The 25,996-nt window shown below is 39.3% G+C and overlaps 1 protein-coding gene across 1 annotated transcript in view; it reads left to right on the top strand.

Moving 5' to 3' along the window:
- LOC133869660 (pentatricopeptide repeat-containing protein At1g30610, chloroplastic) overlaps positions 1-13,356 on the top strand; it is a 38,898-nt gene extending 25,542 nt beyond the window's left edge. The window contains exons 8-9 of the mRNA XM_062306719.1: positions 11,570-12,001; positions 12,899-13,356. Coding sequence (XP_062162703.1) covers positions 11,570-12,001; positions 12,899-13,279 — 813 coding nt within the window. The 3' untranslated portion in view covers positions 13,280-13,356. The remainder of the gene's footprint in view (positions 1-11,569; positions 12,002-12,898) is intronic.
- The last annotated feature ends 12,640 nt before the right edge of the window (positions 13,357-25,996 follow it).

Below are 25,996 nucleotides of genomic sequence, written 5' to 3'. Positions count from 1 at the left end.
CTATTTTGGAATTAGGTACTGGGTCAGTCATCAACGCTGTGGACACAGTCCTTAGCCCACCTCTCCTTTTCGCTGGTGGACCGCCTGTAGTCCCTGACCCGGAAAGAGTAACTTCCCAACCGGATTCTAGGGATGGGTATGAGCTATCCGTCTCTATTTTGGAGGTATCACCCAAAGTCCCGTGTCCTGCCAGAGACCGGACGGATTCAGAAAACGTGCTGGTTGTCTGGGCTGGTCAGAGTTCGTCGGATTCTACGGTTCTTTCGGGCATTTCTCCCTCTATTTCTATGTTTGAGAATGCCCCTATTACTCTCTTTCCCCCCTCCGGTCCGGGGCCCACGAATGGATTGGAGCTTGTTGTGTTCCCGGAGGAAGAGCCGTCTCCTTTGTGTTGCTGTCCTACTGATAATCTCAGGGGTTTTGCCGGCAAAAAATCTTCAAAGGACTTTTTGAAGGCGATTCTGGAGTACAGCCTGTCGGTGGGGGTTACGTCATTACGTGTGATGGCTTTGAAGGTAAGCTTTCAGCCGTGTTTGAGGCTATCCTTGCTGAAAATGACAAGAAGGAGTCGGGTTCTTGTTTGAAAGTGGGCAACAAGTTCAATAGGGAACTAAACAGATTATCATGTTCTATTAATTATGATGCGCGAAGCGGAAGTACCTCTCAGAGTAGGTGCAAAGGGAGGGCGCACGGAGGTTTTTTATGAAGCCTAAAATTCTTATATGGAATGTCAGAGGTTTAAACGAGGGTGGCAAGCGGTTGAAAGTCAGAAACTTAATTAGGCAATGGAAGGCAGACATTATTTGCTTGCAAGAAACCAAATTAGAGTTTATCTCCAACAGCTTAGTGAGGAGCCTGTGGGGATGTCACTTTGTTGATTGGTGCTACTTACCCTCTTGCGGGGCCTCTGGTGGTATCCTAATCATGTGGGATAGAAGGGTTGTTGAGAAGTTAGATGTGTATGTGGGGGAGTTTGTTGTTGCTTGTTCTTTCAGGACCGTTGCCGATGACTTTACTTGGGCCTTCGCTGGGGTATACGGTCCGAACTTTGACTCTTTAAGAAGCTCGCTCTGGGACGAGCTGGCTGGCCTTGCTTCTTGGTGGGAGTTGCCTTGGTGTATTGGGGGTGATTTCAATGTCACGCGCTTTCCTGCTGAAAGGTCTAGGGAAGTTCGTCTTAATGTTGCTATGATGGAGCTCTCAGACTTTATTTTCGAGCAGGGACTCATGGACTTTCCTCTTGCTGGAGGGACTTTCACGTGGTCCAATAATCAGGAGAATCCTTCTTGGTCTCGTCTTGACAGATTTCTTGTTTCTCCAGACTGGGAGGTCAAGTTTCCAGGGTCTATTCAGAAAAGGCTTCCTAGATTGTGTTCTGATCATTTTCCTATCCTCCTGGATTGTGGTGGCATTCAATGGGGGTCCAGACCGTTCAAGTTTGAGAATATGTGGTTGAAGGCTGAAGGGTTTGTGGATAGGGTTCGGCTTTGGTGGGCGTCTTACCACTTTCAGGGTTCTCCTAGCTTTATCTTCACTCAAAAGCTTAAGGCCTTAAAGGTTGATCTCAAGAGATGGAACGATCAGGAGTTTGGTAATGTGGAGTTTCGCAAAAAAATGCACATGGAAGAATTATGTACTCTTGATAGGTTGGAGGAACAACAAGGTTTATCTTCTGAAGAAAAGGAGAGGAAATGTGTGGTTATCAGAGACCTGGAGAACTCTATCTTACAGGAAGGGATTAGTTGGAGACAGAAGTCTAGGGTTCTTTGGCTGAAAGAGGGTGATAAATGCACCAAATTCTTTCATCAAATTGCTAACTCAAACAGGAGGTCTAATTCCATAGAGTCGCTCTCTATCAATGGCTCTATTTCTTCCGACCAGCAGGTTATCAGGGAACATGTTGCTCAATTCTATGAGTCTCTCTTTACAGAACCTCTCCCTTGGAGACCTAGAATGGATAATATTGCTTTCGACACTTTGGATGCAGCTGAGGCCTCTTCCTTAGAGCTCCCTTTCGAGGAATTGGAGGTATTAGAAGTGGTGAAATGCATGAATCGAGACAAGGCACCTGGTCCTGATGGGTTTTCTCTTGCGTTTTTCCAAGATTGCTGGGATGTGATCAAGACAGATCTTATGAGGGTTTTCTGGGACTTTCACTCTCAAAGCAAGTTTGTCAAAAGTGTTAATGCCACTTTTATTACCTTAATTCCGAAGAAGTCTGGGGCTGTGGATCTAAAAGACTTTCGTCCTATCAGTCTTGTAAGTGGCGTGTACAAGATCATAGCAAAAGTCCTTGCAAATAGACTTAAAAAGGTTGTGGAGAAGATTATCTCGTCCCCTCAAAATGCTTTTGTGAAAGGTAGGCAAATTCTTGATTCAGTTCTTTTAGCCAATGAGTGCTTGGATAGTCGTATCAAATCCGGTAAACCAGGGTTACTTTGTAAGTTGGATGTTGAGAAGGCCTATGATCATGTCAACTGGGATTTCTTATTGTATATGTTGAGAAGATGTGGCTTTGGGGAGAGATGGTGTTCCTGGATAGCGCATTGTATTTCTACGGTGCGGTTCTCTGTGTTGGTGAATGGCTCCCCAACTGGTTTTTTCAGCAGCTCTCGTGGCCTTAGACAGGGTGATCCACTGTCACCCCTCTTGTTTGTTATTGTGATGGAGGCTCTTAGTAAGTTATTCTACGCTACTGCCCAAAAGGGCTACCTATCAGGGTTTTCTGTGGGATCTGGCAACAGTGAAGCGATTAACATTTCTCATCTATTGTTCGCAGACGATACTTTAGTCTTTTGCGGGGCTAATTCAGATCATCTTCATTATCTTCGTATGCTACTTATGTCTTTTGAAGCTGTTTCAGGATTGAAGATCAATTTGGCTAAATCTGTTATGGTTCCTGTGGGTGAGGTGGATAATATGGACGGTTTGGCTAGCATATTGGGCTGTGGAGTTTCCTCTCTCCCTATAAAGTATCTTGGTCTTCCGTTGGGAGCTCCTTTCAAGGCTAAGTCTTGTTGGGATGAAGTTGTAGGTAAGATTGAGAGGAGGTTGGCTAGCTGGAAGCGGTTGTATCTGTCCAAAGGGGGTAGGGTTACCCTTATAAAGAGTACTCTCTCCAACCTTCCTACGTATTTCCTCTCTCTTTTCCCTATTCCATCCAGTGTTGCTAGTCGTATTGAGAAGTTGCATCGAGACTTTTTGTGGGGTGGCATGGGCGATGAATTCAAATATCACTTGGTCAGTTGGTCCAAGGTTTGTTCTCCTATTTCCGAAGGTGGTTTGGGCATCCGGAACTTGAGAATTTTCAATAAGGCTCTTTTAGGGAAGTGGTTGTGGCGTTATGCTTACGAGAGAGAGGCTTTGTGGAAAGCTGTGGTGGATGCAAAGTATGGTTCTACTAGGGCTGGTTGGTGTTCTTTAGACCCCCCTGGGTCTCACAGTGTGGGGATCTGGAAGAACAGTAGGAAGGGGTGGAGCTTGTTTTGTAGCTATACCAGACTTATCTTGGGTAATGGGTCCAGGATCCGTTTTTGGGATGATGTATGGTGTGGGGAGATGTCCCTCAAGGAAGCTTATCCAATTCTGTATGAAATAGCTTGTGTCAAGGATACTCTGGTGGCAGACCACTTGGTAGTGGTAAGTGGATCCTATCAGTGGGATGTCAGATTTTTTCGAGACGTTCACGACTGGGAGGTGGATGTTATGGCTTCCTTCTTCTCCTTACTGTATTCCTCCAAGGTTGCTCAAGATGGGGGAGACCGGCTTTGGTGGTCCCTTTCTCACAAAGGGTCTTTTGATGTTTGTTCTTTCTGTAAGGCTCTTGCTTGTAAAGAGGCTATTTTATTTCCCTGGAAAAGCATTTGGAGGACCAAGGCTCCATTGAAAGTGGCCTTCTTCGCTTGGACGGCAGCGCTAGGGAAAATCCTCACCTTGGACAATCTCAGAAAGAAGCGTGTCATTGTGATTAATAGATGTTGCATGTGTAAAATGACCGGGGAGACTGTGGATCACCTTCTTCTTCATTGCGAGGTTGCACGAGCTCTTTGGTATGTCATTCTTAGTCGCTTTGGTCTGTCTTGGTGATGCCTTTTCGGGTGATAGACTTATTTGCCTGTTGGTGGCCGGGGGGACGCTCCCGAAGCACGGTCGTGTGGAAAATGGTTCCTTGTTGTCTTATGTGGTGCTTGTGGATGGAACGTAACGATAGACAGTTTGAGGATAAAGAAAGAACCATAGAGGAGCTCATTTCCTTTGTTATTCACTCTTTGTACTCTTGGACGGCTGCGTATCTCGCACCTCTAGGGATTAGTTATAACGATTTCCTTGTATTGCTTTCTTCTTCTTCTTAATTGTCTGTCTTGTATACCTCTTGTATACTTGATTGCGCTTTGCGTTTTTTAATAAAATTCTCTTACTTATCAAAAAAAAAGAAGTTGGTGATATAAATCTTGTTTATGTGGAGAGTGAAGATACAGTCTATATCTGAGTGTTTTTATTCTGATTTTCTAGATATGTATTCTCTTTTCTCTTTGAATTAGGGGTTTCATGTATACTTCCTGTGTACTTTGGGTTGCGCTTTTTTTAAATATGCTTTACTTATCAAAAAAAGATAAGACCATCTAGCTTCAGCCTCCAAGTGAATTGTTTTGAATAAAGACGAGTGTAGAACTACTGTATATGCTTACTTATCAAAAAAAAAGAACTACTGTATATGCTCACTAATCTTTGTAGTGTTTGAAGAAACGGAGTTGCTGATCCCTAAGGATTCCACAGTATTGTTTGTTCCTTCTATGGGAATTTGCCAAAAGGAGGAAAAACTTAGTATTATTGTCTCCCTCCCTCAGCTCACTTCTTCCAAGAGAGAAATCCTTTTTAATTCACTAGTAATCTCAGCCTTTCTTGCATTTTCCTCATCCAAAAGAGATCTTTCTTCTGCATTCACATCAATCCCTGAAGATCAACTAGGAGAGCCTTCCTTTGCTTATTGACATTGCCAAACACTTCATTCCATTTTTTCAAATCAAGCTTCAAAGCTTTTAATTTCCACGCTAAAACAAAGCTAGGTGATCTTTGAAAACTATAACACGACCACCATTGTTTCACCTTCCCCACAAAACCCTAAGACTTTATTCACATATTTTCAAACTTAAAGTACCCTCTGGTCCTAATGACATCATCACAGTGAAGCAATAGGGGAAATGGTCCAATAAAACTCTAGGGAGCCATTTCTGAGAAGCATAAGAAAAGTGGGCTTCCCAGTCAGGAGAAAAAAGAAACCTGTCGATTCTGGACCACATTGGAGGGTCTCGGTTTTTACCATGTGAAACTACCAGCAGGCAGCAACAAGAGGGAATGTCCATAAGCCCTTGTTCAAAAATGTACTCGCAGAACTCTGACATAGACGAGGACAGCTTGGCACCGCTAGATTGCTCGCTAGGGAAGCAGATGATGTTAAAATCTTCCCCAATGGACCACAGAATGTTTCACCAACTAATCAGCCCAGCCAACTCATCACATAGCAATCTTCTATCACTGTCAATATTAGGACCATAAACAACGGCGAAAGCCCACTCAAAGTTATCTTTGACATTTCTAAATGAAGACAATGTTGCTTAGTAAGTGTTTAATACTTTCTTCTTCTTTTTATTCTTCTCCACACACCTTTTCATTCTCTCTCTCTCTCTCTCTCTCTCTCTCTCTCTCTCTCTCTCTCTCTCTCTCTCTCTCTCTCTCTCTCCCCATTGCTTTATGTTTTCATTTAGATCCCAAATAACACATCTTTCCTTGGTTTCATCACACAACTACCAACTCTACCACTAGAAACCTTTACTATGTTTTGTTTAGTTTTTGTTTGGTCTTCCATTGATTCTCTTGTATATTCTCCATGTATTGGGGTGAAATTTTATTGATTATCAAAAAAAATAAAAAAAAATAAAAAAAAAGCTCCTCACAAACTATATATATATATATATATATATATATATATATAAATAATTCATTTCATTGATGAATGCAAAGGGCGCAACCCTAGTACGCAGGATGTATACAAAGAAAGTCTCCCTTACATGCTAAAAGAAGAACAAAAATCTATAAATTCAAAAAGTTGAAAAATTGAGAGATACTATATGCCACTGTCCAACTATAATGCGACTTGACCAGGGTGTTCTTGAGCTCTTTCCTTCTCTTCTCACAATCTTCAAAACATTTAGCATTTCGCTCTCTCTATATACTTGACATTAAGCACAACGGGGCTACCCTTTGCACATCTTGAATTGAGCATCTACCCCCTAACCTCGCCAACAATCTAACACCTATACCACCCTCATGAACTAATTTTTTTTAATAGGTAAGCAAAAAGTTTATAAAAAGCGTAAAAGCGCTCCTAAGCATACAAAAAGTATACAAAAATGACACCAAAACAGGAAAAAAGATAGAAGAGAGGAAAAACACCCGCAAAACCCAAAAATAGGAGGAAACCCAAACAACCCAACAAAACCAGCCCACAAAACTTAGAGACTATTACATCACAGCAAGTGCCCTCTTGCCTTGCCCCGACTGGAACCAGAACCCCTAGCATCATAATTGATCCTGCACTCTAAGTTCTTCACCTCACGACTCCCTTTAGACTTAGAAGTGAAGACTGAAGCTTCTAGGCGCTACTCTGCATCAACTTGAGCCATTAAGTCTAAAAAGCCCTCCACATTCCCCTCGTGGGAGACCCCTAGAGTGTGAAAATAGAAGCTATGGTCAAAGGCTGCCTCGGGAGAACCATCAACCCCTTCAGAACCACCACCCCTTGAAGCTTCACCCACCTCTGAAGAAGACAACAGAGGAGGGCACCCAAACACAAAATGGACCGAAGAGGGAAGAGACTCACCCACTTTTGAGGGAGGAAATGCGCCGCTTGGGAGAAGGAAGCCACGCCGAAGAAGAGGCTGACAAACCTCGTCTCAAAAAGGCGCAGGCGGAGACACTACCCCATCCCTCACGGGTGCTGCCAAGGGCTTGGCTACAACTCCAAATGACGAAATAGGAGGCAAGGGAGCATTGATTGCCGCCAAGGCCTCAGCAAGCAAGAGCTCATCCATCTTGCCAACCTTAGGCTTCCGGGAGTATCTAAGCACTGACTTGGATTCCAACGGATAAATAGGCGCTCCCGACTCCAACATCACAGGGATAAAGCAACGCAGCCTTTCACCTAACGCATCCGTACCTGAAGAGCAGTCACTGGAAACATCCAGGAATGCTGGACCACTCCCATGAGAGTCGGAGAGGAACCAACTCCGGCAAGGGAAACTAGGCAAGCTGGCTAGCTCCGGCGAACTTCCAGACAACACCCAACTCCAGCAGTTCGCGGTTGGCCTCAAACACAAACAGCAAAGGAGGTTGACCCCCACCGGCAGGCCTTATCGAGGCAGAGGCAACCGGAATGGACTCACCAACGACGAGATCAAAACACGCCGGCGCTGCATAGACGATGAGATCTAGACCCGGAGCAGAGGAAACCACCGTCAAACCCGAAGCAAATCCACCGCCGGCGAGAGATGAAGAGGACAAAGCCATTGACAAGACAGCGGACAGACCTGAGAAACACGGAACTCCTTCACCAACAAGCGTCGAAGACACAAAACCCAGATCTCCAACTGACCCGGGAGCTGGGGCAACAAGCTTAGAAGAGGCCTTGGAGGCCAAACACTTGGACCCAACCCGAATCTGTGCCCTACTAAAAACTGCCTTAGCCCTCTTAAACATCTGGCCCATTGCTGGGCAACTCACCTTGCGTTTAAGACCAAAACACTTGAGGCCCAAACTAGGCAAAAGCCTGTTAGCCCAATCGATCCACTCCCCAAAAAGCATGAGAAACTTCTTGAAAACACTTGCCTTCTCCTTCTTTGAAAGGTCACCATCATCCTCAAAAACCCTGCAACACGCCAAAGCACGCCTAGATTCATCAGAAGCACAAAGGGTATTACCTAGAGGATAAAGTGAATGTTGCTCCAAAGCATAACAATCCACTGGTTGCCGTTCCACCACTGAGCACTCCAGATCCACCAGAAGATGCTGCTCCAACTCACCCCAAGCCACCGCCTGCTACGCTTACATCTTTGGCACAACGTACTCCACACCTCGCTGCTTCTCGGCACTTTTAACAGAGATGAGAGCCACCGTATGCACCACCTTCGCAAACGACAGAGACCTTGCTTCCTTACCCAACGTTGTCCCATCGTCTTCGATAAAGGACGAGACTTTTGACGATTCGCCTGAGATTCGGCTCTAGCCCTGCCCATCACGGCCTTCGGGAAACAGAACCAACCCTTTCCGGCCACCCACGTCGTAGACTGCCACCTCCAAGAAACGGCGGGAACTATTTGCACCTCTCCGCACAATGGTCACCTTTGACCCCTCCCTAAAAGACTTGACAAAATCTTTATACCCTAGGATTATGCAAAGCCTCTTCCAGCATAGACAATAGCCACGCGATGCATTCTGTTCCAAAAAGGACCACCCCTATGTAAAGCCTTTTTAATCCCCGAAGGAGAACGAACCCACTGCGCCACCAAGCGCCACTCACATGGAGGTGGGAGTGGCAGCTGATGGGGGTGGGAAGAAAAAAGAGAGTGCTGAGGTTAGATAAAAATGGTTGCAAATTTATACAGACAACAAGCATGCTTGGTTAATGAAAGGGTGATAAATATAGCCTTCTATCATTTCTCAGGTCTGTTAGGGAAGCTTATTCTAATGAGACTAAAACTCGCACTCTGGAGGGGATTAAAAAGGCTTTACCTAACCTGAATTAGAATAAAATGTTCCAAAATAAACATAATAGAACTTCATTTGACTGCACATGCTGTACTGACGTGCTGTACACTTACATGAATGTATTAAGTTCATAGTTAAGTAAGGCAGCTGAACGACATGCTTTGAAGCACATGGTGAATTATCTTTGTTTTTGCTCGTTCTTCACAGCTTTCACCTGTGCTTACCCTGTAGATGTTAGTTGTTATCACTAAAATCAATACCAAGGCAAACAAGTCTAATATCTGTACGACTTAGGCTTGGAAAGGCAATATCGTTTTCATCATTGAACTCTAGGGATAGAACTTGAATTGATAGGCTTTACCTGCATTTGTTAGATCATTCTGCATATTTTGTTTGTTCACAATATTGTCGAAGTTTTCATCCCAGCATGTTGGCGTTCATAAGCTATATGCTTCTTATTTTTATTGCATATTATATGGACAGATTCTCTTCGATGGTGTAACACATTGGTTCTGTGTTTATTTGAGGAAAATATCTACTAAATACTTGACTATTGAGCATTGTATAGCCCAGGTGAAATGCCATGATACTACTCGAAATTTAAGAAACAACCTGGCCATGTCTTGGAATTCTTATTACATAAGCTTTACCTAAAAGTAGATGGATGTGGCAGCAAAAACACATTGAACTCCAATGTTTCCCACATAATAAGGCTTTGATCTTTAACCAAAGTGATAGAGGGTGATGTGAGATTAAGTAGGTTTCAACAATACACTTGAACACTAACTTCTGCCACATAAGAAGGCCTTGATCTTTAACTCAAGTTATAACTGGTGATGGGATATCATATTAGGTTTTAGGTTCAAATCTGGCCAGTAATCTTGAAAAGAATAACAATAGTAATAGTTTCATTAAAAGTAAAATGCCACAGAATAGCAAAAACCACCTAGAACATTGCCATAGGTCTAGTCAAGATAGGGCTGACTGTCCTAAAATTGTTTTTTCTTTTCTCCCACTTATCTATCGGAATGGGAACTACAAATGAATGTGAATTCCATTCCAAGGCCTCAGTTTTGAAAATTGAAGATTGAAATGATGTTTCCAGGATCCATGTGTGGGGCCCTCTGCTGGGTGATATGGATTAGTTTTACTCTAGTGGGTTCTTTATATACCAGTAGGTGGTATGGAGGGTTGTGAGGATATTCAAAATTGATCTGCTCAATAGCTTGGGTGTGTTTGTAGATAATTGGTTGAACAAGTAGGAACCTCTGCTGTTATTGCATACGTTTGTTATTCCTTAGAACCAGTAAAATCACCTGTGATTGCCATAGAAGCATTCTGTGTACTGGGAGTCCTCAAAGATGGTGAATTCTGGAGTTCCCTCATGCTCTATCAACCAATATCCTTTGATTATTAATATACGTTTCAGGAACCAACTTGGTTTCATTGCAACTAATACTATTTTCTAATATTTCAGGAAATTGTTTATATTATGTAATATGCAATGGAAGAATATGTCTTTTTTTATTTTTATTATTTTTTTTTATGTATATAAGTAAATGAACATTTCTATGAAAAGAACATGTATATATATGTTATACATAATTTCAGTAAATTGTAAGTTATAGGTCCTACTGATTTGTATTCATGTGTTAATATAGATATACGTCTTTTGAAGTAACTATATGCATGTGGAAAAATGCTAAACATGAAGGAGACTAATTATTGTAAAATATATCTGCAATTAACATTCCTCTAAAAGCTTAATACAGCAGGTTGCTCCCATTGCTTATTTTTTGGGAGGTAAAAATCTAACTAAATTGGCAATTACTTTCTCAACTCATGTGAGTGCATGGAAATGCCTAAGAAATGGTTGTGTTTTTCTTTTAAGTTCAAAAGTAATATGGATTTTCATTTTTTTTAGACAGAAAATACGGACACTCATTATTACGGAAGGGTCACTAGGAGAATATGTAAGACCTAAAAGATTTCATAGCAAAATCATTACTGTTAAATTGTACTTGGGGTTACATCGTGGAAAAATAGACATCATTGTCCTGACCTTTGATGAACCATTCTCTAATCTATATGACGTTTGTACCGTCATGTTCCTTTATCCACTTACTGCAGTGGTTCCTTTGTATTATTGCTTCTGCAAAGTGTGCATGCCCTAACTCTTACACAAAGTATGAATAATATTTGGACTAGAGCATTGTCCCTGCGGATCAAGCCATTTAGGGCTGTTTTTCTTTTTCTTTTTTGTAATGCTCAAGATGAATGATTATCCCATCTGCTTCTCCACTCCACATGATATATTGAGAACAATGTAGCATATAATGGTGGACCTTGGCATTTTTCCTGCCAGTACAACATTCCTGCAGTATTCAAAATAGTGGTGCCAATATATGAAAAAGAAGAACCAATACAGTGATGTATGATACTCCTTTTGGCCCCTTTCTTGGGGATTGGCATATGGTAGTTTAAGGTAGCCTATCATATATGGCCCAACTGTCCAATAATGTGATTCAAACGTCATGCTGCTTTCCTGTCCCAGATATCAACAAAAGTCATGCATGCAAGCCCCAGCTAATAATTTTTTCCGCAGCCGTAGAGAGAAAGTATAGGGATGGTTACCATAATCACATCTGGCTTTCCTTTTTTCGTTTCAATGATCATCTCATCTGGCTGAGCTACTTTCCTAGACTGTACATTCTATTCTGTTTATAATATAATTCTATTCATGGTTTAAAGCTAAGCAGCTTGATCGCATATTTGATCGCATATTGCATATTAATTATTTTTACAGATCGAGAAGATATGTAAAGTTACTAATAAGCCTCTAGTGGTGACTTACACTGGCTTAATTCAAGCTTGTCTTCACTCTGGAAACATTCAAGATGGAGCATACATTTTCAACGAAATGCAGAACTTTTGCTCCCCAAATCTTGTTACATGTAATATAATGCTGAAAGCTTACCTAGCACATGGGATGTTTGATGAAGCAAATGAACTGTTCCACAAGATGTCAGAAGATGGGAACCATATCAGTAGGAAATCTGATTACAGGGTTCGAGTAATACCAGATATCTACACATTCAACACCATGTTAGATGCATGCGTTGCAGACAAGAGGTGGGATGATTTTGAGAATATTTACAGAAGGATGCTGCACCATGGGTATCACTTCAATGCAAAACGCCATCTTCGAATGATATTGGATGCTTCTAGAGCTGGAAAGGTACTACGCCTCTCCTTCTCTTATTTCATCATGGCATAATTTACTATCTAGTGCTTGTTTCGCTATCTTATGGAAAGGAAATTTTGTATCTGTTTTATTATTTATCCATTGGAGCAAAAGGAACAATTTGCACGAATGGCAAAAAAAAAACAAATAAATAAATGTTTCAGAAATTTTTAGCTGGTCCTTTATGTCCAAATTATTTAGACCAAGTTCAGATCTTCGTCGCCGTTGTCTTCATCTAGATTCAAGATCTTTCTGGGAATGGGAGGTAGGGTTTTGTCTGACGTAGAGATTTCTGGGAGTGGGAGATTTGAGAGAGCTCAAAAAGAGAGAACAAGCCTCAAAACGGCACAGGCGCATCCAAGTAGGGTTTTGGAGGAATTTACAGCCTCTTCCGAATGACACCATTTGGACTTTAATAAGAAATGGCGGCATTTTATAGTTAAAAAAAAAAAAAAAAAAAAGAAAAAGAAAAAGAAAAAAAAAAAAGAGAAGAAGTTGGGTTGGAAAAAGTCCGAAATCTGAAAGAGTTTCTGATGCCGACTCCAACCTTTGTTGAAAAATCTAAAGCCAAATCCGACACTGGCCTACCATTAGAAGCCGAGCCCCGTAGGCCATAACCGGGTTGGCGGTTATTTCTGTGCTTATTCACACAGATTTGTGATTCAGAATGAGATATCTCTACTGTGTATTGTTCATTATCAAATGCGTCTCACCAATTAGAATCTCCAAAAAGTGGAAAAAGGGGGGGGGGGGTGTTGTTTGGAGGCATCTGCATGTCACTTGGCGTTTCCCTTAATTAGAATTCCTAGAAGTAGAATATTCTTGTTAGTTGTTAAATTTAATTTTTAGTTCCATATATATTCACTGGTGGGAACCATGCATGCTTGACAGAGAAAGTTACTGGAAACAACTTGGATTCACTTGGCCCAGGCAGATAGGACTCCACCACCTCCTCTCATCAAAGAAAGGTTTTCCATAAAGCTAGAGAATGATGACTATACTTCTGCTCTCTCTTGTATTACTTGTCATCCCATGGATGAGTTGCAGGCATTCTCTAAGATGGCGTGGCTGAATTTATTCGAGGAAAATGCCCACCGATTTCGGAATGATGCTATTTTTCGGTTAATACATGAGGTTAGCTTACTTATTAACAGAAGTGAATCGCCAAACCCTGTAATTCAGAATCTGATGTCAGCTTGTAAAGAGTTTTGTAGGACTCATATGACATTAGCTGAGATTAAACAAATAGAAACTCTGTACTGTTCAAACTGAATTAGCTATAAAATATTGATGAGAAATCTGAACTGTTCATCTTCACTATTTTGTAATGGAAACAAGCATTTCTACTACTTAGAATGATTCATTATTATCTCTACACCTTCCCCCCTCTAAAAAAAAAAAAAAATGAAAGAAAGAAACATATATTAAAAAATAAAATGAAAAAGAGGATTTTTACCTTAAAATATTAGTTTTTCCAATTTTATGGGAATACATTGGATAATTGAAAGTGCAGTAGTTGTAAAATCTGTATATTTTTTTCAAAAACTTTCCACATTTAAATTTGGAGATCTTTTGGTATAATGTGGAAATCCATATGTATTTCTTTAATTTGGTTCAATACCTATTTCCGTAATTTTGAAAACAAATATTATTGTGTTTTAAATGTTGAGCTGTGCCTTTTTCTTCGAAAATTAGCCGGTTGGGTTCTTATCTCCTGCAAAAAGTTCCTACGTATAATTGTTATTACCACTTAATGTTTTATGTTTTGAGTAATGTTAGAAAATAGATTTTTGTCTTATAATTATTTCACACTATTAACGTGACAATTCTAACTAACTTTTAGATTAATCCATGTTAAAAAATAAAAAATTAAGGATTAATTGAGATTGCCACATTAGTATTTTAGAATAATTGAGAATAATAATGTGTTTATAGCATTTGTTTGTTTTACTCTTGTCAACAAAGTTATTTTATTTTTATTTTTTTATTTGAAATTTTAGTTTTTATACATGCATTTGCATATGTGCACTGCCAATGGTTCATGTTACCGAAGTATTATATTGAAAAATTGAAAAATGTGCATTGCATCTAAGGTTGCAATCGAGTTGAGTATGAAATGTTTAAGTTTTGTTAATTTTATTTTATTTTAAACACGAGTCAAGTTGAAACTTATCACCGAATTAGATAATTTGTTCAATCTTATTTTATTTATTTTTTAAGGCGAACTCGAGTTTGTTTACGAGCTGCTCAATTAAGTTATTCATTCTTTGTATAAAGTAAATATTATGATTTTATATTTTTGTTTCCGTAAATCCATAATAATTATTAGTTAGTTAATTATTATTAAGATTTTATCATTTGAGTTAATTAAACAAAATGACTTGAATATTATAATCCAATTTCGAGTTTATAATTATATGTATGTTTTATAACATGTATATACATTATACCTGTAAACACATATTTATACAAACACACAAACACAATCATGTCCATACAAACACATTTATATTAAGACTCATAATAACAACATAACTTTCGCGCTCTCTGGTATGTACTACTACTGCTTTTTTGCATTCTTCGGTTGTAACACCTTCAAAATTAAATAATTATTTTTACTTATCTTGGAGAGTTACTGGAAGTTTTTTCATATCAATTAACTGGTAATTGTTTGGTAGAATTACCCATAGCAACTTATCAAAGTACAAGTAGTGTGGAAAACAAAAATTCATGATCTGAGATTTATTTTAGGGTTAAATACCTCATTGGTACCTGAGTTTTAAGCCATTTTAAACTTAGTACTTGGTTTTATTTTGTATTACAGGTGGTACCTAAGTTAGGGGTAAAAATTTAGTTGATACATCTGTTAGATTTTCTGTTCAAATTTGAACGGCCCGCCACATGTCAATTGTTGATGTTGACACATGACACTATATAAAAAATAATAATAATAATAAAAACAAAAACTAAAAATCTTTAAAAATTAATTAAAAAAAAAAAAAAAAAAAAAGAAAAAAAAAAAGAAAGAAGAAGAAGAGGGGTGGCTAAGCCACCCTTCCTTGGCCGGTCTGGGGTGGTTTAGCCACCTCATGGCAAAAAAAATAAAAATAAAAATAAAAATAAAAATAAAATTTGTTGGGTTTTGGCCCTTGGGGGTGGCCGAACCACCCCTGTGGCCCTAGGGGGTGGTTCGGCTACCCCCAAGAGCCAAAACCCAATAATTTTTATTTATTTTTTTTTTTAAAAAAATTATTATTTTTATTATTTTTAATTAATTTTAAAGATTTTTATTTTTTATTTTTATCTTTTTTATATAGTGCCACTACACGTGGCAGACCGTTAAAATTTGGATGAAAAATCTAACAGAGGTACTAACTGAGTTTTTACCCATAACTTAGGTACCACCTGTGATATAAAATAAAACTCAGGTACTAAATTTAAAATAGTTTAAAACTCAGGTACCAATGGGGTATTTAACCATTTATTTTGATATCATTGATAATAGACTCGGAGTTTACAATATCATTCCTAAAACAACCAACCCTGCTACTACGAACCATTCACTTGGCGTCTTCATCCTAACGAATTTCCTGTTCTTAAGCACCGATAACCTAGTAAACTGCAAACACCGAGGTGTTTAAAGAGGAAAAGAAATTAACTATGTAAGTCTATAATTTAGTAAATAAATTATTACAAAACTAGTTATGTAGTAAGCCTTAAGTCGCATAAATAAATTCTGGAATCGTAGACATGAGTTTTCCCAAATTGAAGAATATTGCTTTCGTTATTATGCCAAGAAAAATGGTTTAATTAGTTTAAAGAGTTATTAGGCATAATCCCAGTGACAAATACTGATATTTTAATGCAGAGAAATATGCTATACATATATAAAGTTAGGTCATAGTTGTCATCCATATGGTCAACCCAGGATATTAACCCCTTTCTAGCAGGGTTAGTGCTGACCCGAGGGACCTATAATACAACATCAATGTCCTGGATATTGTACGCATACTGTCATATACTAGTAGCCCGATTGAGTTCGACCTCGGGTAGCCCATGCTACTAGCAAAGCTGTAACTGTGAAGTGTTGGTTACAAAATAACCATTTGATTCAAGACTCATCATAACATCAAAGTAACATCTGTGACCATAAGGTTAAGCTTGTATGGTAGGCTCATGGCCGTTTTATAGCACATACCGGTGTACCATGTCATAAAATGTATGTACTATAATTCATTTATTCCAAAATAGGTAATACTTGTCTCGAGGCAATTGTAAGACTACTATGAAACTTTAACAGGCTTATGTCCTATCATTAAAGGAAATAAAGTATGCTCAGTCAGCTAATATATCGCATAACGAAATAAGACTAGTTTTGCAAGTATTTACTTGCCTCATCCGCTCATTCATAAGTTTGGACATCTTGGATTTCCGTTACTGCGAATCACACCCAAACATATTAAATAACCACTTAAAAATCTAGCCTAAATACATAATACTTTAAACTATAATTAAAAACATAATTCCATGATTATGGGCACCTTTGAACGTTCTACCTAGGTCATCGATTGTTTGTCCCACGGGTATCGAACGTTCGTCCAGGGCTGTGGAATGTTCGATAGTTACCAAAATGCATGAGAAATTTAAGATCTTATACCCAAAACGTACAAAACCTTAACTATGACTCTAAATAGCCTAATAACAACATGTTAATACATATCAATGTGACGGATCATAAAATCCAAGAGTAATTTTATAATTTCTTTGAAAACCAATTTCTTTTAAAGAAAGAACAATTTCTAAACCTACCATGCTAAGAATATATATTAAATCAAAATGACAAGAAAATGGTAACATGAAAACGAGCTTAGGACCAAGGCTTACTTGAATGAGGGCGAAATGACTTCAAAGTTCCCTAGGAATTCATTTTCTCAAGAAATGGGGTGAGCATATGGCATGGGAAGGAATTTGTGTATAAAAAACGTAGGGGGAGGGTGTATTTATAGGGGAAAGCATGTGGATAAGATTGGATGAGTAGGATTTTTATCCTCCAGACACAATAGAAAGTTTGTGACGTACTTCGAATGTTAGCGGAAACAACACGTTGAACATTCGTCAGGAGCATTCGAACACTCCCTAAGAGGATAAGGATAAAGGTTGAATCAGCTTAGGGCAAAAAGTGAACATTCGTGAAGGAAAAATAGAACGTTCGTGATAGAGTTTCTTCGAACATTCCAGGGAGCACAACGAACGTTCGAAGTGGCTCATACATGAATTTTCGAGAAGTATACATTTAAATATATATGTAATACATAAATACATGTTGTGAAGAATTTGTGTGACGTAATGAAAATTGAAATTGACTTCTAAAAATAAAGTGTGTGCACAAGTGTCAACAAAAAATTAAGCACAGCGGAAAATAAAAGACACAGATTTTTGTCGACGAAGTGGAAACTCAATCAAGAGAAAAACCACTCCGGGGCAGCCAAACCCAGGAATTCCACTATTCAAAAGATAAAGCTAGATACAAGATAGTAACACTCACATTAACCCGATGCAGTGGTCGTACCTTGCTCTCTGACGTGTAACCCAACATGAACGCTTTCCAATCAGGTCTCCTACCTGAAGGGGTCTTCAATGGAATCCTTTACCTTAGGGCCAACCTCTAAGATAGACTTCAGATGTAGCACAGCACACTTGTAATGGCTTCAGAGGGATCTTGAACTTCTCTGAGCTCTTGCGGAATTCAATACCGAATTCTTGCAGTTCTCAATGCCCAGATGCCTCTATTTATAGGCTGAGGTGCAGAATGGGCGACTGCAGTAATATGTACGGACGTTGTCCGGACGGTAAACTTGGGCCGTCCGGATGGACAACAGTGCGACAGGATTTTTCGAAAATTTCACTGAAAATCTTTCCTGTTTAAGAGCCGCGTCCGGACGGTGAGACACTAACGTCCGGACGGTCGCATGTTCGCTGCAAGTAACTTCCATATAAGGCTTTCGCGCGTCCGGACCAAGGGGGATGAACGTCCGGACGGCTGAACTTCAACATGCAATTTCCATATCTGCTATGCGCGCGTCTGAACCATGAGAGGCAGACGTCCGAACGGTTGAAGTTGAATCAGTAATTTCCTTAACAGATGAGCGTGCGTCCGGACCAATGCTAACTGACGTCCGAACGATGGTATTTGAATTGCGATTCTTGCCTTATTTATGAGCGCGTCCGGACGGGAAACTACATCGTCTGGACGGTGTATCAATCTTCCCTTATTTTGAACTTGAAAAGAATCTGAAGCTGATCGATCACTGATGGACGTCCAGACGGGCTGCTGAGATGTCCGGACGAATGCAAGCTGGAACAGAAGCTTCTCGATACAGTGAAGGGTCTGGATGGAAAAATACGTCGTCCAGACAGATGATGCTTGTCTGTTTGGCGTCTGGACGGGATAACACGTCTTCCGGACGGATTAAGTAGTGGACTGATTGACGTCCGGACGGGATGACACGTCGTCCGGACGGCTGACTGGGAATCTGAAATCTTCTATTTTTTTCGCAGTGCAGAGTCTTCTGAAAATGCTCTGAAAAGTGGAATCCCTGTTTACAACATTTTACACATAAGTGATTTTGTCCAAATAGAATGAGGCCAAAATACTAACAAAGTCCCCCTTTGGCCATTCTGAGACAAAAATCACTTGACCGGTTTGGAAATACATTCCCGGTTCAAATCAAAAATTACTCCCCCTTTTTGTCACAAAGGGACAAAGGGTAAAACAGAGTAATGAGAAAAACCACACAACAATTACTCCCCCTCAAAGTCTCAAAAGTATAAGGGTAAACAGAGTAATAATATCTACAGACAAAAAAACTTTCTAAAATCCAAAACAATAGGAAAATAAAGAAAATTCTGCAAGTGGCTCAAAAGAGAGGAACAAAAATCCTCCAAGTACCAAATCCTGCTGTTCCACTGAAATCAAGTAACGGAGAGAAATCCGTAAAAGTTGGATTTGTACTACTTTGGCTTCTAGCTCCAGAAGCCGGGAACCATGGACTGAAAAATCTTCAATCTCTTGATTTTGTAAAGCCTGACCCTGGTTTATCCGCAGATTGACATCCTCTACGTAACTGGTCTGCAAGATAAATGAGGAGAGTCACCACTGAACCTCAAACTGATGCAGATCTGAGGTAATGCTACGGAAGGCTCTGCATGAGCTAGGGGGTAAAGCTCATCTTAATCTTGAGACCTTTGGAATTTGAACATCCAACTTCAACAACAGTCAGTTTTCCAAAGGATCCATCTGTCAAACATTGTGCTGGGAGCCGCTGGATGTCATATTCCTGAATCAAAACCAACCAGAAATATCTCCAAAAATATCATTAGATCTTGTTAGTTCGAAAAATAATGTGGTATTTAAGACGGTTGTCAAATGGATGCCAAAGAGAAATATAAGCAATGCAGCTACTCATAAGGCATAAATATATCAAGATAACCCCAACACACAGACATAGAAGGATTTTCATGCACACTATCTCAAGAAAATATCCCGACAAATATTCCAATATTCTAAAAGCACAAAGACTTAAAAGAATAACGGAAGACACAATGAAGATCATGGGATGAGAAGAGATGTGCAAAAAATGCCAAAATCTCGGGAGAAATCCACGAGAAAAACACACAACATGCCATGATAAAAATGCAAAGATGTGTGTATGGCAGAGAAAGAGATGCAAGTCTTAAAGCTGTAGAGATCCTGTCCAAATATGTCACGAAGTCATTCGGAAGGCTACTACTAGAACAGCATACGGCAAGATTGCGCTCGTCCGGATATAAGAATAGGTCTGTCAAGATGCTTCAAACTGAAAATCTGAAATTGGAGAAAAATTTGCAGAAAAATATTTTTTTCCAAAAGTTAGCTTCAGAACACATGTATAATCCACTGATAACACAATCAGGGAGCATCTCAAAACTAAGCAGAGATATAAAAGAGAGTTGAGAGTTCAATCAGCACAAACATTTTTCTGGACATAGAAAATTCAAATAGCCAGCTCAACTCATGCAATGCGTGTGTGTGTGAAGACTTAACCCACAATGTATGACTATCACAGAAATGACAAAGAGCAACCAGATTTTCTAGACAAGAGATAAAACCTGTGACAGATTAGCCAAAAGTCAAACCTTATAACTTACTAGGGTCTAGCCACCCTCATCTGATACACTCCCCCTGAGATGCAGCACCTAATTGTTTTACTTGTACCATGAAGCACAAAGTAAATTTTTTACTTGCATGTAGAGGGCAATGCATATAGCAAAATCAGCACATAAGCAGTGAATATACAATTTAAAGTGCATAATTCATATGATTTACTGCTTGATTCTTATGGTGCTGCAATCTAGAGGGAATTTCAGAGTTTTTAGGTTCTAGGTTCAACTAGCATGTGGTCAATTTGGCCATCTTATCAAAAACATCTTATCTTATCCCGAATTTCTAGAAACAAAAAGTTAGAGAAGGAAAGATGTACTTTTAGAGGAGTCGTGGATAGTGCACATTTTTCATCGCATGAGAAAAGAAGTTATCCAATTTTTGCATATACAGGAAAACACTTGGCAAATTATAGTCAGAAACTCTCAATTATATCTAAGCAAAGTAAATTAATACCCAAAGAATTGAGATATCAGGAGAAAATACGTGTAGTTATCTGATATGCCAAGAGAAAAAATGAAAAAATATACTGCAAATTCTCCCCAATTTTTTTTTTTTTTTTTTTTTTTTTAACTTAAAAAAAATGCAATATAGAAAAGACATCATATGCAAGGCAAGATCAAACCTGATGATGCCAATACAGAAAAATAGTCGCTCGACCTGTTTTTTCTGTCTTCCCCAACAAGTACCTGCAACGCTCTCTCAAGAGAATAGGGGGCACAACAAACTGGCTCCTCGATTGCATAGTAAGCACACAAATATAACAAGTAAAAGTGCAAGCAATCAAACCTGATGCCTTAGGATTAGGAACCGAATCCTAGGCATGAACACCTTTTCCTGCTAGGTGCGTTCATTCCCCCTCATGGGGTGAATGGTCTCATCCTTCTTGACCCATACCTGCTTAACCCGTGGAGATGGTTTGCGGGTCATGTCCATATTGGCCATACTCCTTAGCATATCTTGCATCAGGCTCAGCAACCCTTCATAGCCATGGTTGCTAGTGGGCTTCTGCGGCTTCCTCTTGTAGCGCCTTGGTTTGTTCTTCTTTGATTTGCCACTCTGATAGGCAAGAACAAACTGTTGCTGATGCCGTGAAGCCTGAAGTTTCGTAGGAGGTAGTGTGCCTGATGTAGTTCTTGTTGGCAGCTTCTTTGGCTTTTGAGCCTGGAGCTGTGGACACTTGAGTCGGATGTGACCGGTGATGTTGCAGTGATGGCAGGTGGGCAAGCTTCTTTTGCTTGAATGCTTCTTGACATTTTCTGCAGAATTATATTTAGCATTCTTACAAATAACATTGCCCTTACCTTTTATATGTCTCCTATGCGGAGGGACATATTTTGCTGAGGAAGAATCTTCAACTTCATTTTTCCTCAGAGCATCCTGCTTAATCCAAGGCCTGTGGGATTTCAACAAATAACAATTTGGCCTAATATGACAAATCTTTCCACAATTATGACAAGTAGAGACAAACTTACCATGAGCTTGTGTACCTGTATCTTTGGATTTTGGCATCACATGATTAGTTAAGCAAGAATTTTCTAAACAAGCTGTATCTACTATCACAGGTTTAATATCAATAGAATCTATTTCAGAATCAGAAGCATGTGAAGTAGAAGTACTCATATCATCAACAATTGAAGCAGGCTTGTTAGAAATATCTGAATGAATACAAATCATGCTTTTCAAATTATCACTTGAGAATTTTTTCAAGAGATCCTCAGATTCTTTTAATTTATTCTCAAGTGTATCAATAATGTTAAATAGTATGGTATTCTCAGATCTCAAAGAGTCAATCAAAGCATGTGATTCAGATAACTGAACAATCAAAACCTCTTTTTCTTGCTTCACCTTTTTGAGCTCTTTTGGAGAAACAATTTTATCTATTTTAGCAAAAACTTTAGAGAGCTCAATATCATGATTTTCTTCAAACAACTAAGAGAAATCCATGATAAAAGGTGTAATAAAAAAAAATAGAAGTCACAAGAGATGAGGATCACACTCAGGAAATAAATCATTTCAACGGAGTGTGCCTGCTCTGATACCAATTGAAAATTGAAATTGACTTCTAAAAATAAAGTGTGTGTACAAGTGTCAACAAAAAATTAAGCACAGCGGAAAATAAAAGACACAGATTTTTGTTGACAAAGTGGAAACTCAATTAAGAGAAAAACCACTCCGGGGCAGCCAAACCCAGGAATTCCACTATTCAGAAGAAAAAGCTAGATACAAGATAGTAACACTCACATTAACCCGATGCAGTGGTCGTACCTTGCTCTCTGACGTGTAACCCAATATGAACGCTTCCCAACCAGGTCTCCTACATGAAGGGGTCTTCAATGGAATCCTTTACCTTAGGGCCAACCCCTAAGATAGACTTCAGATGTAGCGCAACACACTTGTAACAGCTTCAGAGGGATCTTGAACTTCTCTGAGCTCTTGCGGAATTCAATACCGAATTCTTGCAGTTCTTAATGCCCAAGGGCCTCTATTTATAGGCTGAGGTGCAGAATGGGCGACTGTGGTAATATGTACCGACGCTGTCCAGACGGTAAACTTGGGCCGTCCGGACGGACAACAGTGCGACAAGATTTTCTGAAAATTTCGCTGAAAATCTTTCCTGTTTAAGAGCCGCTTCCGAACGGTGAGACACTGACGTCCGGACGGTCACATGTCCGCTGCAAGTAACTTCCATATAAGGCTTTCGCATGTCCGGACCAAGGGGGATGAATGTCTGGACGGCTGAACTTCAACACGCAATTTCCATATCTGCTATGCGCGCGTCCAAACCATGAGAGGTAGATGTCCGGACGGTTGAAGTCGAATCGACAATTTCCTTAACAGATGAGCGCACGTCCGGACCAATGCTGACTGACGTCCGGACGGTTGTATTTGAATTGCGATTCTTGCCTTATTTATGAGCGCGTCCGGACGGGAAACCACATCGTCCGGACGGTGTATCAATCTTCCCTTATTCTGAACTTGGAAAGAATATGAATCTGATCAATCACTGATGGACGTTCGGATGGGCTGCTGAGATGTTCGGATGGATGCAAGCTGGAACAGAAGCTTCTCAATACAGTGAAGGGTCCGGACGGAAAAAATACGTCGTCCAGATAGATGATGCTTGTATGTCTGGCGTCCGGACGGGATAACACGTCGTTCGGACGGATTAAGCAGTGGACAGATTGACGTCCAAACGGGATGACACGTCGTCCGGACGGCTAACAAGGAATCTGAAATCTTCTATCTTTTTCGCAGTGCAGAGTCTTCTGAAAATGCTCTGAAAAGTGGAATCCCTATTTACAACATCTTTACACATAAGTGATTTTGTCCAAACAGAATAAGGCCAAAATACTAACACATAAATTGGGTTCATTTTAATTTTGTAAATTATTTGGTATTTAATTTATGCGGGGCATTACACTGGTAGCTATTGTTACCACTGTTTTCACTCACTGGTAGCTATAGTTGTTGCTATTTCTTACTCGTTATATTGCTACCATAACTTCCACACTCCCCAGTATGTATTTGCTACTGCTGTTTTCACTCCACGGTATACCGCTATCAAAAATCTTGCACTCCCAGATAACTACAACTATCGTTATTCATCCTAATGGTTACCGCTATCATTATTATTATTTGGGCAAACCTGGTAACTACTACCACCGTCCTTTATTACTTTTTTCCCTTCCCGATAACCACCGCTGGCTTCATCATGGTTCGTAATTCTTACAGTGAGTTTTGCGCATTTCATAGGACCTCTAGTACAACCCCACTACCATGGGGCGATGCATATAGGATGATATCCTAGTTGATTGACCATGTCTGACCTTAGGTGGCTTACTCAATCTAGAAATGCCCGCAATTGGTAGCCCTACCCCATGGGTGGTTGTGCCGGCTAATAGCACTCGAATCCAATGTACAATTAACAATTTGGCCATAAAATCAAGTCCGTTTAATATAAAATGCACATGCCACAATAATGTTTTTCAATGAAAACTTCACAACATTTATATTTTCTAGTGCCATGTCATAGTTTTTTTTTTTCCCACAATCATCACAATAACGTGTGCATACCTAATAACTTCTCTAAACATGAGCATATCACATCAAAGAGGTTGTAATCGAGTTGAGCTTGGACATTTCAGGATTGACTCACTTAAGAGGTCCTCTAAACAAGCTGAGCTCGAGCTCGAGCCGAGCTTTGAAATCCTTGTCCGAGCTCGGCTCGCTAGATAAACACCCTAGCTCGAGCTCGAGCTCACTAAAAACATTATGCCAAGTCAAGTTGGGTACTCAAACGGCTCGACTCGGCTCGAGTTCGAGTTAATATTCTCAAAAGGATTGATCTGAGCCCTACCTTGAACTCACCTATTTGTCAAGATGAGTGCCTTATTGAGAACTCGACTCGACTCAAGTAAGAGTTCATTTCATATTTCACCGGAAAGGAAAAAAAAATGAAGGTTTTTGAAAGAAAATCAAACAAAAGAGAAGAAGAAAAGTAATGAAAGAATTTCACCAAAAAAAAAAGAAAAGTTGGAGAACTATTCCTCGATAAAGGGAACCCTCTCTAACACCCAAACAACACAAGACCACAGCCCAAAGGACGGCAACCATTTGTGATGGCTTCCCCCACGCCGGAACTTCCCAATGCTAAAGAACGACACTTTTGCTTGATGTTTTGGAAAGGACTAAGAAACGAAAAATGAAGAAATGAACGCATGAGGAAAAAAAATGAACAAGAAAGAATGAATGAAAAAGAGATGAGGGGATGATGTGTTTTGGAAAAATTGAAAAGGTGTATTGCGTGATGTTTTGAGGAAAAAAAAAATTGTAGTTCCCAAGGCTGCCTCAAGAAGTGTGATAGAAGAAAAATAAAAAAGAAAATTACTTCGGAGCACTAAATGTGTGACGTGTGGCAAAGGTAATTGAGAGCAGAGGAAAGTCTGACTGTTTGAAAGGGCTGCACGAAAAACCCCCACTACAACTGTAACACATTTGCCTTCAGACCACTTCATATAAGCAACGCATGGTTTAAAAAGAAGAAGTCTCAAGTGAGACACGTGATAGCTTGTCCACTTTTCTAGAAGGTGCCTTTTGATTCTTGGCTTTGAGAATTGGAAGGAACTTTCCCTCCCAAAAACATAGAGCAATTCAGTATTTAGTCAGGCATTTTGCAAAACGTGGCACTAAGAGGAGACATTATGCAAAAAGATGTTCCTTTTTGTACGTACCTTCTTCCAACAGTTGCAATATTCATCACAAAACCAAATTGGATAATAAAATGTCATTCTATATTGCATTTTATACTTTACACTTATAAATTTATAATTTTAATTATAATATATTAACATAAAATATACTTATATAATTTTAATTTCTAACATATATGATATATTAATTAATGAATAAAATGTTTGATATAATAAATCGGTATTAACATGTATTAATAATATATACTAATATTAATTAATTAATATGTTATATGTATTAACATATTAACTAATTAATATATTTACATACATTACAAATACACAATCATATTAATATGTTAATTAATTAATTAATTAGTTACATTATTAACATATGTTACATAATATGTTATGTAATATTGTAGATATTATAATTGATTAAAAAGGTACACCAATTAATATGTAAGCACTATTATAGGTATTATACAATTCTAATATACATACTATATAATAATATTAGAAACTAGTATATGTTTTATTTTTTTTATAAGTAATGTAGTATATAACAAAAAGCGCAGAGGGACACAGTATTAGAGA

This window comes from Alnus glutinosa, chromosome 5 (genome assembly GCF_958979055.1).
Source record: "Alnus glutinosa chromosome 5, dhAlnGlut1.1, whole genome shotgun sequence".
NCBI lineage: Eukaryota > Viridiplantae > Streptophyta > Magnoliopsida > Fagales > Betulaceae > Alnus > Alnus glutinosa.
This window is presented reverse-complemented; position numbering and strand designations above follow the sequence as displayed.